At 46.9% G+C, this 13,827-nt stretch overlaps 1 protein-coding gene across 2 annotated transcripts in view; it reads left to right on the plus strand.

The window, feature by feature from the left end:
• The window catches only part of arid1ab (AT-rich interactive domain 1Ab), a 55,899-nt gene extending 45,494 nt beyond the window's left edge, over nt 1-10,405 (plus strand). The window contains exons 7-20 of one of the 2 annotated variants that reach the window (XM_085396352.1): nt 11-181; nt 678-978; nt 2,524-2,672; nt 2,812-2,909; nt 2,992-3,201; nt 3,332-3,536; nt 5,386-5,518; nt 5,895-6,070; nt 6,156-6,285; nt 6,409-6,528; nt 6,709-6,805; nt 6,976-7,795; nt 8,082-8,212; nt 8,309-10,405. In XM_085396352.1, coding sequence (XP_085252478.1) covers nt 11-181; nt 678-978; nt 2,524-2,672; nt 2,812-2,909; nt 2,992-3,201; nt 3,332-3,536; nt 5,386-5,518; nt 5,895-6,070; nt 6,156-6,285; nt 6,409-6,528; nt 6,709-6,805; nt 6,976-7,795; nt 8,082-8,212; nt 8,309-10,243 — 4,676 coding nt within the window. In that variant the 3' untranslated portion in view covers nt 10,244-10,405. The remainder of the gene's footprint in view (nt 1-10; nt 182-677; nt 979-2,523; nt 2,673-2,811; nt 2,910-2,991; nt 3,202-3,331; nt 3,537-5,385; nt 5,519-5,894; nt 6,071-6,155; nt 6,286-6,408; nt 6,529-6,708; nt 6,806-6,975; nt 7,796-8,081; nt 8,213-8,308) is intronic. The other variant, XM_085396353.1, reaches the window with a different exon arrangement.
• The last annotated feature ends 3,422 nt before the right edge of the window (nt 10,406-13,827 follow it).

Consider the following 13,827-nt stretch of genomic DNA (forward strand, 5'->3'; position numbering starts at 1 on the left):
TTTTCTCCAGTGTACATGCGCAATCCTCAGATGCCTCCTTACGGGTCCCCTGGACAGCCTGGCTCGGCCTTATCTCCACGCCAGTCTTCAGGAGTGCAGATCCATGGTGGGATGGGCCCTTATCCTCAGAACAATACCATGGGAAACTACGTCCCTCAGGGGGGCCAGTACGGCCCGCCAGGTGAGACATGAGGCTGTGAGTGTTGGGTGGTGTTGCTTTGAGGGCCTTCTGTACAGCAGGAAAAATAAGAGTGCAGTGTCTCCGCTCTGTCATATCAAGCAGACTTTTTTTAATACTCAAAATATTATGAATGAGTTTACAGTGGTTGTCCTGTGACCATCACAGTTTCACAGATAGCCCAGATTTTTTTTTCTAAGAGGCTTTGAAGTTTCCTCTCACTTCTTACATTCATGAAATTATATCAGTGCACTTTGAAGTCTCAGATGGTTTCTGTGGGCTTTGAAGAAGTTCTGCTATGAGTCATAGCAGAGAAAGGCGGGAGCCAGATAAAGCCCGCTTCATCAGGCTGCTTGTTCTGACAAGCTGAGGTAAATTTAGAGCCGGACTGGTGAAACTCTTTATCCCGTCAGTGAGAAGTGACTAGATGAGATCTGTTTTAGGCTGAAACACAGCAGGAGGGCATGAAACTCTAAATGTTGATCTGTAACACTTTCAGGTTATCCCAGGCAGCCCGGCTACACAGGGATGCCCAACGCCAATTACCCCAGTGGCCCCGGCATGGGTGGCTCCATGAACCCCATTCCCGGTCAGGGCAGCGGGGCTCCGTATGGAAGCATGCCACCGGGCAGGATAGGTCCTGGGCAGATGGGCACTCGGCCTTACGGTCCTGCCATGGCCTCCAATATGGGCGGCATGCCTCCTCAGGTGGGGTCCGGCATGTGTCCCCCTCCGGTCATGACGAGGAAGGATGGTGGTCCTTCCGTGCACCACGGACCAACAAACTCTATACACAACAGGTGGGTGCTCCTGGCTGCATCAGTGACATCTGTGTGAGCCTGTGACTGTTGAGGGTCATTGAATTTATAGCTTTAAGGAGATTTTCTCATCACTTTGCTGTGTGTGTGTGTGTGTGTGTGTGTGTGTGTGTGTGTGTGTGTGTGTGTGTGTGTGTGTGTGTGTGTGTGTGTGTGTGTGTGTGTGTGTGTGTGTGTGTGTGTGTGTGTGTGTCTCCTTGGTTTGCCTCACACACAAGCCAGTCTGTTACATGTTTTAGTGCTTGAGTGGTGGCAGTAGCCCAAACGCTTATCTATCACAGAAGAGGAGATGGTCCCTGCAATCACTGAATCACATCCTTCCTAAGCAGGGATGCCTGTTGAGCCTACAGAGCAGCTCTTGTGGGCTTGGCAAATGGTACCCTGTGACTTAAATTAATGTTTCCTACAAATGAAACTGAACTCTGTGAAGGAAAAGACATAATTCAGTCAGGCAAAGTCTGTATTTGCAGTGGATCCTTTCAGGGATTACTTCTGACTAATTATTAGTTGATTAAATAGGTGAAAATAATTAGATTAGTCAACTACTGTAGAATCGCTGAGAAAAAAGTTAAAATTAGCACAATAATCAGAAGAATTCTTTCTGGACTCAACGTTTTGATGCTTATGTTTTGTTTTTTAAAAGGAAACATGACCATATTTGGACAAGGCCCTAAGGTTGCGTCTATGAAATGTTTTTTTTCTTCTTATTTTTGTACTCTTTGCTCAAATTAAGGTAGAAAAATAGAATGCTAGAATTGCATTCACCAAAAACTGCTGCACAGACATATTGGATGGGCTGGGTAGTACGATTAAGTTGACAGCAAACCATATTATTTGTCAGAAAATTCCATTAAAATTTATCCAAAAGGGAGCAACAGCACAAACACCGTGAGGAAGTCCAGTTCAGAGACTCGAATTAGCAGCGCTGAGACGTAGCTCACCTCCAGCCGCCTGTGTCAGCGCATCTGTCAGTCATAGCGGCCATAAAAGTCTCTGAATGTTTAAGTTAAAAACAACAGTCAGTCACTGTGGACTTGTTCTACAGGAAAATATTTATAGAAGCCAAAGCCACATTTTTTTGTATCAGGCTGTGAACACGCTTTTTGAAACATCTGAGTCTGTGGAGACTGACTTTCTTTTGGAGCCAGGTTCAAGTGACCATTGTAGAAACAGCACTAATTTCACTCTGACACAGCCTCGAGATAGTACCATTCATTATCTGGAATAAAATTCTGCAGAACTGCACTGACTCACAGGGATTTCATCTACCCTACCTCCCCAGCTTGCTTGTTTACAACTTCCTGTCACAAAGAGTGGGACTGTGTGCCCTGGCAGTGGCAAGTTGCTGCTTGCCGTCTTAGAAACAACATGTTAACTCGGTTTGACATTAGAAAAATAGAAATAAGTAGTTTAACTGACCAGTATTTCTCGTTTCTGCTACAGGGGTGGCAACTTTTAATCATCCTGTTGTTTCTTTGTGGTTATTGTTTTTTAGCATTTCTTCTAATCAAGCATTCTTTTCTGTAGGCCACCCAGCTATCCTAACATGTCCCAGGGCATGATGGGAGCAGGCTCTCCGTATGGCCCAGGCATGAACAGCATGCACAGTATGATAAACCAAGGTGGGCCAGGGCCGTATCCAATGGCAGGAGCAAACATAGCCAACAATAGCCCTGGTGAGTACAAGTGAAACTATAGCCCTGATCAGGTGATTGGAGTACAGCTGCAGGCCTGAGGGTTGTGTCTATAAAACAGTTTTATAGACTGGTAATCGTTTTATTTTTATTCCCTTCTGTCATTGCCCCGTTCTCCCAGGAATGGCTCCAAGTTCAGAGTTTGGCATGGACAAAATGAATCCTGCTCCGAAGATGAACAACAAAGTGGACGGGACTCCCAAGCCAGAATCCAAGAAGGTACACATTCAAAGTCCAGCTTTTTTCCCCCGCCCTCCCTTTTTCTCGTTCTTACGATTTTCTTCCGTCACCCGTCCAACAGAAGTCGAGCTCTTCCACCATCACCAATGAGAAAATAACCCGTCTGTACGAGCTTGGCCCGGAGCCAGAGAGGAAAATTTGGGTGGACCGATACTTGGCCTTTGCTGAGGAGAAAGCCATGGGCATGAACAATCTTCCCGCTGTGGGCCGTAAGCCCCTCGATCTCTTCAGGCTCTACATATCCGTCAAAGAGATCGGCGGCCTCACCCAGGTACACCTGGACTTCCACCTGAATTTGATGTGAATCCTTCAGATCAGAAGGACGATCGTCGGTAATTTAAAAAAATAAAAAAATTCGTATACAGCTTTCTGAACCACCTCCTTCCTCTCTCGCCCACCAGGTGAACAAGAACAAGAAGTGGAGGGAGCTGGCTACCAACCTGAACGTGGGCACGTCGAGCAGCGCAGCCAGCTCGCTCAAAAAACAGTACATCCAGTGTTTGTACGCCTTTGAGTGCAAAATGGAGCGCGGCGAGGACCCTCCCCCAGACTTCTTCAACACGGACACCAAAAAGAACCAGCCCAAAATCCAGCCTCCCAGCCCAGGTGAGCGCTGCTGCTCCGCTTCACTGTCACACAGTTTACTGCCTCCTTAGATTTAAAATGCAATGAATGAAGCTTATTTCAGATTTCCTTTTCTCCCTTGGGCGCAGTTTGGATTAAGTACAATTCATAACATCATCTCTGCTCTATTTGCCTCACATCAGCTGTCTATAAACTAGTCTATTTTATTATATCCCATTAATTGCCGTTTTTAAAGCCATTCATAGAGCATTGTTTGTCATCTCATGTAGGAGCAGCCACCCTCCATAAATCGCTGCTCCCCTATATCGTAGGAGTTATAAATGACGGCGGCGTAGCTGTAAGTCCTTTGGACGGTTCCACAAACACATGCCTTGGGGGAATAGTCCTTGGCATTTGCACAGGACATGACGAAAGACTTGTCCTTTCCGACTTCCCCACTTTGATTTTTGTGGCAACGGTGATGACAGCAGAATGCTAAATGTTTCAATGAACTGGGTAAAAGTCAGCGGATGAACTGGCGCTCATTCATACCAGTTGTTAAGGGTGAGGAGGTTGCAGCCAGGAAGGGTCATTGCTTGTTGCATGAGATGCTGTTTATTTTGGAGGGGACTCCTTGTTTATAGCTGCCAGGAGCAACCACACCGGGAGCAACCACATGCTGCTTCAGTCTGGCTGAGACCCAGGCTGTCAGACACGGGGCACTGAGTCAGCGCCGGGGTGTTGTTACAGGAGACATCAGGGTGCTTGTCAGCTGGCATCAGCCCTCTAGTTAGTACGAAAGAAGGGCAGGGGAGGGTTTTGGGGGTGGGGGTGGTGGAGGAAGTAATGGCAGGAGAAAGGCAGGAGGTGATTTGGCGATAGCGATGCTCCGTCAGTGGCGTGTCCTCGCTGCCTGGTGCCTGGCCCTGGGCTACAGCAGCACGGCAACACTCCCTGGAGATTAGTGCTGAGCCAGAAATGATGAATGGGGGAAGAGGGTTTTGTGTGTGTGTGTGTGTGTGACTGTGTGTGTGTGTGTGTGTGTGACTGTGTGTGTGTGTAAAAGTCACACGATTCTCTCTCTGACTCTATTTCTATCATGCCCTCCCTCCCTTCATCTTTAGTAGAGGGAAATCCCTGCCCAGAGGGAGGAGGGGGTGAGGGAGGGTGAGCCAATGAATGTTGTGTGCATGCGTGAGAGCTCGAGAGGCAAGAGGGTGATGTGAGAAAATGTGAATAACTGTGACCTGCCAGTGACCCGGGTGTTGTGTGTGTTTGTGTGTGTGTGCCAGTTTAATGAATGGGAACCTGTGACTCATCAGACTGGCTTGCTAATAGTGAGAAGTCCTGAGCTGAAGTTAAGGATGATTGCTAGTATGTCACACACACAACACAAACAAAATATCAGTCACACACACACACACACATTCACACATAGCTGGCTGTCTCCTGTCTCTACAGCCCAGGCAGTAATCTGTCACAGTGAGGGTTTACATCACTGTTTCCTGGTGGTTCCTGGAGCCCAGCGGTGTTTGAGGAGGGGGCAGCCATCCTGTGATGAGCAGGAAGATTCAAGATTTTTTGCTGGCTATGCACTCAAAAGCCAGTCAGCTCGACACAAACTGTGCAGCGCTCAGGAATTTCTTAATGGGATTTAGGATTGCCAAAAGCAGCATGTGCTCTAAAAGCCCCCAGCAGTGTTCTGCCTAACCCGCCTCACTATCAACTATCAGCTCTTGCCTTTATTCCTCGAGCGAGGAGGAGGAGGAGAAAGGGATGTTCTTTGAATTCTCTGGAATCTCTGAGTGTTACAAACCAGAGCACTTGACTGTTTTTCTTTTGTTTGTTTTTTCTCCCACTTAGTCATTGTGTGTATCCTTGTGTTTTGCAGCTGGTTCTGGATCCCTGCAAGGACCCCAAACCCCTCAGTCAACCACTAGTTCAATGGCAGAGGGGGGAGACCTGAAGCCCCCCACACCAGCCTCCACCCCACACACGCAAATGCCCCCAATGCCTGGCGTAAGGTACGATTCAAAAACCAGCGTCGTGCTTCTGTGGCGTTCGTACTAAAATCTCCACCTGTGGTGAAATTGGATCAGAGAAGCAAGAACTGGAATACGAAAAACAGCAAAATATGCTTTAAAGTTATCACTGATGGGGTTCTGTTCACATGTACACACAAACACCAGACTAGTCAACAGGAATATGAAAGGATTATAGTTATAAAGTATGCACTTTGGGCTTAGAAGACTACAGTAAAAACTGTCTTCTGTGTCTTGTTAGAGGGACAGACAGAAAACATTCAAAAAAAGAAATTAACAAGAAAACTTAGAAAAGTCTTAATTACTATGAATTTTTCACATTCCACATTTTGCTAAAAAGCCATCTGTTTTCCTACAGGAGTAGTGTTAATCTACAGGATCCCTTTGCTGATGGCGGAGACCCGGCGTTTCCCAGGAGGAACGCCATGACTCCCAACTCTCAGGGCTATCAGCCTGGGATAGGCACCCCGGAGATGATGGGTCGGATGGGTCCCTACGAGTCCAACAAGGACCCTTTTGGAGGCATGAGGAAAGGTGAACACCGTCCATGTAACCAAACCCCAGATTCTGTAAGGGTTCGTTCATAGCCATAACTAATATTATGTTTATTTATTTTTAGCAGGGGAACAGTTCATGCCACCCGGCCCCAACAGTGGAATGGGGGAACAGTATAACAGAGGTCCACCAGGCCCAATGGCCAACATGCCAATGAGCCAGAGGCAACAGTACCCGTATGGATATGAACGAAGGTAAATGTACTATAGTTGTAAATAAGATAAGATGATTGTGATCTGACCTGTGCCATTTCAGTGTCCTTTTCTCTTTCCGACTAAATCAAATCACTTCATGATTATTGCTCGTTGCTTTTATAGACAAGAGCCAGGCATGGGCCCTGATGTCAACATGGGACCGGGAGCTCCTCAGCCCAACATGATGCCTTCTGGAGCTGACACAGGGATGTACTCGCCTAGCCGTCCTCCGCCACAGCAACGGTCTGTACCATTCAGGGCAGAGACTATTCTGTATAAAGATTAAACGGAGAGACATGGTTGCATGTCAGCATTTTGTCAGTAAGATCATTGATAGATTTAAAGATATTTACAGAGTTTCTTATTGTAACTGAATCATTTACTGAAATGAAGAAATATAGTAATCTGAGTGTGTATTTTTAGGCATGAGTCCTATACAAATCAGTTCCCTGGCCAAGGAGCTCCCCCTGGTGGGCCTTACCCAAATCAGCAGCCAGGAATGTATCCACAGCAGCAGCCAGTAAGAACAGTTTGTCCAGCATTTGCAGTACTCCTATTATTACTTGGGTTTCTCTTTTCAGTGTTCATGTAATGTACTATGTTCTGTTCCAGCTGAACAGAAGTATGAGCTGTTGCTAAAATTATTGTGCTCAGTTGAGGATTGTAATGCTTAATTTTGTGTGCTGACAGAACTACAAACGTCCTGTGGATGGTGGGTATTGTCCTCCTGCCAAGCGCCATGAGGGAGAAATGTACAGTGTTCCTTACAGTGGGCAGCAACAGCCAGGACCCCAGTCCTCGGGGCCCCAGGGCCAGCAGGACATGTATAATCAGTATAATGCATACCCTGGAGGGGAGCGCCGACCGCCAGGCCCACAGAACCAGTTCCCCTTCCCCTTCGGACGGGATCGAGGGCCGTCATCTGCAGGCCCCAATTCCCAGTCTCCGATGCCTCCCCAAATGATGGCAAGTCCCATGCCTTCAGGCCCCGATGGTTCCCAGGGCCCAATGTGGCAGGGCCGCAATGAGATGGGCTACCCCAACTATCCCAACCGACAGGGACCCCCTGTGTCGGGCCAGGGTCCCGGCTACCACGGCATGAACCGCTCAGAAGATATGATGCCATCAGATCAGCGCATGAACCACGAGGGACAGTGGCCTGGCCATGCCAACCAGCGACAGCCTCCGTTTGTCCCCGCAGGCTCCGGACCACCCATGACCAGATCCCTGCCCTCCACCTACTCGGCTTCCCAAAACCACATTCCTCAGGTGTCGAGCCCAGCATCCATGCCCCGATCCATGGAAAGCAGAACGTCACCCAGCAAATCCCCCTATATGCATCCTGGAATTAAGGTGCAGAAAGCTGGACCTCCAGTTCCCGCGTCCCACATTGGCCAGGCTCCCGTGCAGCAACCCATGATCCGGCGAGATGTGGCCTTCCCTCCTGGCTCTGTGGAAGCTACCCAACCCCACCTGAAACCCCGCAGGCGGCTCACCATGAAAGACATTGGTATAAAATGTGATTTGCCTGATAACTTGTAACATTACACATGTAATAAACAATATGCTTATGTCTACCTGACCTGGATTGACCATTTGATATTTCTCAGTTTGCGTTAAGACAGCTTTCAGATACAAATTGCGTATTCACACTAGGTGACACAAGTATGTAGTATGTATTGCATGTAGTATGGAGTTAAAGTCCCAAGATTAGTAAACCTTTACATGTTATTTAAAGCTGCAGTGACCGATCATGGTTACTTTTAGTTATATTCATTCTGTTTCTATTTTCAAAGGCACTCCTGAGGCTTGGAGGGTAATGATGTCATTAAAGTCTGGCTTATTAGCTGAGAGCACCTGGGCCTTGGACACCATTAACATTCTGCTGTATGATGACAATAGCATTTCTACTTTTAACCTTTGCCAGGTAGGTTGCACACATCCACAACCTGTTAGCATTTGTTTCTGTCAACATTTCAGAATGACTTGTCAAATGTAGTGACCACCTTCTTTGCTTTCACAGCTACCTGGATTTCTGGAGCTGGTAGTGGAGTACTTCAGACGCTGTCTCATTGAGATCTTTGGCATCCTTAAGGAGTATGAAGTAGGAGACCCTGGCCAGCGCACCCTAATAGACCCCAATGCAGCTGAGGACTCTGATGATGAAATTCCCATGCCTGAGGGCGAGGACATGAACTCGGACGAGGAGGACGAAGAGGATGAGGAGGTAGAGGAAACAAAGATCAATCCTGACACTTCTTCACTGGTCCAGATAAAGGAGGAGGAGGAGGAAGAGGAGAACTCCCACAAAGATAAGTCTTCAGAGGATGAGGAAGATGAGAAGGAAAGGGAGTCTTCTATCAAGGAAGCCAATACCTCTACCTCAGGGTTCTCCCACGACCCCAGTATACACTCGGAAAAGCCCAAACAGGCTAGCAAGTTTGATAAACTCCCCATCAAGGTGGTGCGGAAGAAGAATCCCTTCCGGCTAAACCGCTTGTCCAAGCTTGGGCAGCGGCAGAGCTTTGACAGCGGCCTGATACACTGGAGCGTGGGTGGTGGTGACACTACTGAGCACATCCAGACCCACTTTGAGAGCCGGATGGAGCTTCTCAAGCAGCGAAAACAAACAACAGCGGCCGCTGACAACCGCAAGAAGGTCAAGGTGAATGGGACAGCGGCAGCAGCAGAAAACCCAGAGAAGCCTAAATCCAGTGGTGACGATAAGGTTCGGCAGCAGCAGCCCCAGTTTTCTGAACCTCACAAGTCTCCAACAAAGACTACCACGCCTCCTCTTCCCATTGGCGCACCAGTCACTGCCACCATTGACGATGTACTATCCGCTCGCCCGGGGTCGGTCACGGAGGAAGTAGTTCGTGGAGGTGCCGAGGAGCAGAAGGAGAACGGCAAGTATTTGTTCAGCATCAACCCCGATCTCCAGAGCCGCCGCAACATCAAGATCCTGGAGGATGAACCTCACAGCAAGGATGAAACGCCACTTAGCACTCTATCAGACTGGCAGGACTCGCTAGCTCGGCGCTGCATCTGCGTCTCCAACATTGTGAGGAGCCTCTCCTTCGTTCCTGGCAATGACCTGGAGCTGTCCAAACACCCTGGCCTCCTGTTGCTGTTGGGCCGCCTGGTGCTGCTCCACCACAGGCACCCTGAACGCAAACAGGCGCCTGTTACCTACGAGAAGGACGAGGAAGACGAAGGCGTGAGCTGCGAGAGAGACGAGTGGTGGTGGGACTGCCTTGAGGTGTTAAGGGAGAACTGCCTGGTCACTCTGGCAAACATCTCCGGCCAGCTGGACCTTTCTATCTACCCAGAGAGCATATGCCTGCCTCTCCTTGATGGCCTGCTCCACTGGGCTGTGTGCCCTTCAGCAGAGGCCTTGGATCCCTTTCCCACGCTGGGGCCCCACGGCTCCCTTTCACCCCAGAGACTGGTCCTCGAGACCCTCAGCAAGCTCAGCATCCAGGACAACAACGTCGACCTCATTCTGGCCACTCCGCCATTCAGCCGCTTGGAGAAGCTCTACGGCTCGCTCGTGCGACTCGTCGGCGAGCGCAAGGTGGCCGTCTGCCGTGAAATGGCAGTGATCCTGCTAGCTAACCTAGCCCAGGGTGACAGCCTTGCAGCGCGAGCGATCGCTGTGCAGAAAGGCAGCGTGGGCAACCTACTGGGCTTCCTGGAGGACAGCCTAGCGGCTACGCAGTACCAGCAGAGCCAGAGCTCCCTGCTACAAATGCAGGGTGGACCCCAGTTTGAGCCTACTAGTGTGGACATGATGCGGCGGGCAGCGCGGGCTTTGCACGCCCTGGCTAAGGTGGAAGAAAACCACTCTGAATTCACTTTGTACGAGTCGCGGCTACTGGACATCTCGATGTCCCCACTTATGAACTCTCTGGTGTCCCAAGTAATCTGTGATGTACTGTTTCTGATCGGCCAGTCATGACAGCCGTGGAGAGGTTTCAGCTCTGCCTCTTTCTATTCCCCCTAAACCACCTTTTTGTGTGTGCGCGTGCGTGCGTGTCTGTTAGTTGCGCGTGAGTGACAAAAGCAAAACTTTTTTTTTTAGTTTTTTTTTTTTTTTTTTTTTTTTTTAATTTATGCAAAATCAACTCGGATTCCACTGTCTTTCTTACCCCTGCTTCTCTCTATAAGGAAGGAATATCATGAAGTAGCTGTTGATTTCAAACATCTGAAACTGAAAGAAACTGGCAAAGAAGAACAGACTGGGACCCAGGCATAGGACAGAGTGTGCTGCTGCCCTGTAGAAAGGACTTTTTTTTGTTTTTGTTTTTTTTTTTATTGAAAAAAAATCTCCAGAAAGAGAAAAAAAAAAGAAAAAAACTGTAACCAAAGTTGCTGTCTCGTTTACAGTGAGTTTGGGGGATACACGTGTTCGCTTTCTCCCTCGGGGGAGGTGGGTCGTCAGGGGAAAGAGGGCACAGACTAAACAATATTATGGTTCATGTTTGGAGGCTACATAGACTCATGGACTGTGGTGTGGTATAATTGCTGTAACTTTGGATGCTATATACTCAGCCCCACAGGAACCACATTATTGGCTGTGAACAGATGTCTGTCATGGGAGGCCTGTGCAGTAGATTGTAGGACTTTTTTCTGTACTGTACACCTTAAAAACTGTAAACATACTGTAATAATACTGTTTCACACTGAGATCCGCTGGCTTGGCAGCAAACTGTAGTTTTTAAAACCAGTTTTAGTTAAATGTCGAGAGAGAAAAACGGCTTTCCCCCCAAAGTACGGTGAACCTACAACACCCCGACCTCTTCTCTTTGTCCCTTGATTGTATGACTTGACCCTTATATTCAAAAGTCACCTCTTTAGGACTGGTCCTCAACTCTAGATGCAGTCCAAGCTGCAGTGTATATATGATGTTGTACATTACACTTTCTCTTTCTCGACTTCTGTTGCTCTTCACCGTTTTTAATCTTTGACGAGTTTCCCTGCATCGAGAACGCCATGTGATTACTTGACGCCCGCCCTCTCCGTTACTTCAGCGCCTCACCCCGCTCGTATCACGCTGTGTGAGCGTGGGGACGGGGGTCGTTAAGCTGCTGTCAGATCCAGCGCCACCCCCTCCTCTCAGTAAACACAACTTCAACTTTCTGTTCGTCTGGGTGTAGAGAATATTAACACAAATCGGTTCCATTCGAGCTCCTTCATAAACGACAAACTAGACCTTGATGAAGAAACTGTTTTTATTTTATTTTTTTTTTCAGTGATGCGGATTCTGCATATTTGTATTTCAGATGATGTAGCTAAAAACTTGATGTAAATTCCTCTTTTTTCCTTTTTTTTGGCTTAATGAATATCATTTATTCAGTATGAAATCTTTATACTATATGTTCCACGTGTTAAGAATAAATGTACATTAAATCTTCGTAAGACATTTGCTGTGGATTTATTTATTATTATTCTTGACATGGTTGAGGCCGCAGTGAATAAAGCCCTGAATTTTTTATTTGGCTCGCATTTCACTCGCGCTGAGACAATCTGATACGACTAAAGCAGCTCAGAGCGCTTGTGTTTTGCTGACGCTTTTGATATTTACACACGGATGCGGAGACACGGCACATCTCATCTCTGTGCAGTATGCTGCTTATTGAATGCACAGCCATGTTTTCCCATCCCTGTATTGATTGACATCTCACCCCCATGTTACAAGGCTGTCCTTGTCCCTGGGTCGCACATGCTGATATTTACATATATATTTACATTACTTGGGGAACAGCCAGAGCGCTTCGATACATACAGATAAGCTAGGAGCTGACATTTACTGCGAGAAAAGCTGACTTTTTTTTCCCCTCCAGAATATCATCTGATGTTTTGACAAAAGTTGAATTCAGTTTGGAGACGGCAGAGCACCTGGTTTAATGTGTGATGGGGGGGGGGGGAGCACCCCTACTTATTTAGCTACAGCCGACAGGATAATGAAGTTTTAAAGTATTTCCATTCTTGTCCTCAACGGAGAGACAAAATAGCATCCATAAAAACAAAACAGTCGGCCTGAGCTAAATGTGGCACCAAGTACGTTTTCAAAGCCTGCTGCCGCTTCTTGATGTTGTTTTACTTTAGTCATATTTATTCAGCAAGTCTCACTGAGATCAAGATGCAGGAAAAAAGTAAAGTCCCGGCTTGCTTTAGTGTGTGACTTTAGTGGAATGCTTCAAGGCAATGGATCTAAAATAACCCCAAGTGCTATAGATAAGTCCCAGAGATCACCCGCAAACTCAGATCATAATAAAAGGAGAGATCTACATAAAGTGCAGCTTAAACGGCTCTAAAGGCTCACCAACCAATTTAGTATTGTACGTCTCGCTCCCTACCACTGAACATTTGAGTTGACAAACATTAACATGCTTTTTTCTTATTTTAAAATAATGAAAGTGTATTTTGAGCTCAGAGACTGTGACTGAAATTGCACAGAAATCATTTGTTTGCTGATATATGTTGAGCTGTTTCAAATGTTTGATTTCAAATAATGTTGTTTTACATAGTTGCTCCATTTTTGCTCACTTGCATCTTGTAGTGCTAGCTAGATGGCTACATGCTGAAGTTCTGCAAGAAGAGCACTGACTGCTGTGTACATGAATACATGGCAGACATAAGAATGGGGGCCGGCTTAATGGTAAGTGGAACTGTGGGACGATTTGCAGGGCAAGTATCTCCTGGTATCACCTGAAAGCAACGCCAGGCTGTAGCACAAAATCAGCTCCCTTTATATTAATATGTTTTATTTGCCTAATTTGATTTAATTGATTATTGATCGAAGATGGCAGGTCACTGTTCTCGATGGTTACCATTAACCCCTGCATGGGATTATAGTGTTTCCCACAGAAGTAGACAGTGTTTGTGGGAGTAGCAGGAGGAGGCAACATGCAAAGTTTGATGGTGTGCTTCATCCTTGGTGAGCTTGATCTACACATTTGGACCTACTTTTACTGCTCAAAGGGAATCACCTGATGGTTTTAGTCCTCTCTCTAATACTAGAGTCTTTACTTACAATATAAACAATCAAAATTCAATGAAAGAGGTGCTCATCATTTTTATATATTCAAGTGCATAGTGTGGAAGATGTCATAGGGCTTTGAGGAAATCGTATGTAAAGCACAATATTTAGATTAGATTAGATAGAACTTTATTAATCCCTCGGGTGGGTTCCTCTGGGAAATTCGATTTATGAGCGTTTTAAGTTGTAAATCAGTCAGATTTGACCCAAACACGACAGGAAGGTTAATTTTGTCCCACTGTAATCTCTTCAAGTCATTTGTCAGTAATGGCACAACAGCAGAGGTCTTTATAGAGTCCTTGTAGGGCGGTATCATGCTCATACTGCAACTCACCAGTGAATTATTTATGGCTGTAGAAGTCAGTTACATCTCTGTAACGGCTCGTTTTGACAGTGACCAGTTACTGTACACATTGATTGAGGTCTGTGCCGAACAACAGACCTCGACTTATGGAGCCAGTTATGAACTCTTCTTCTCTGTCAGCATCTCAGTAGATCCC

The sequence above is a fragment of the Rhamphochromis longiceps genome, linkage group LG22 (genome assembly GCF_057381845.1).
Source record: "Rhamphochromis longiceps isolate RC_006_pf linkage group LG22, R_longiceps_female_GT1.1, whole genome shotgun sequence".
NCBI classification, from domain to species: Eukaryota; Metazoa; Chordata; class Actinopteri; order Cichliformes; family Cichlidae; genus Rhamphochromis; species Rhamphochromis longiceps.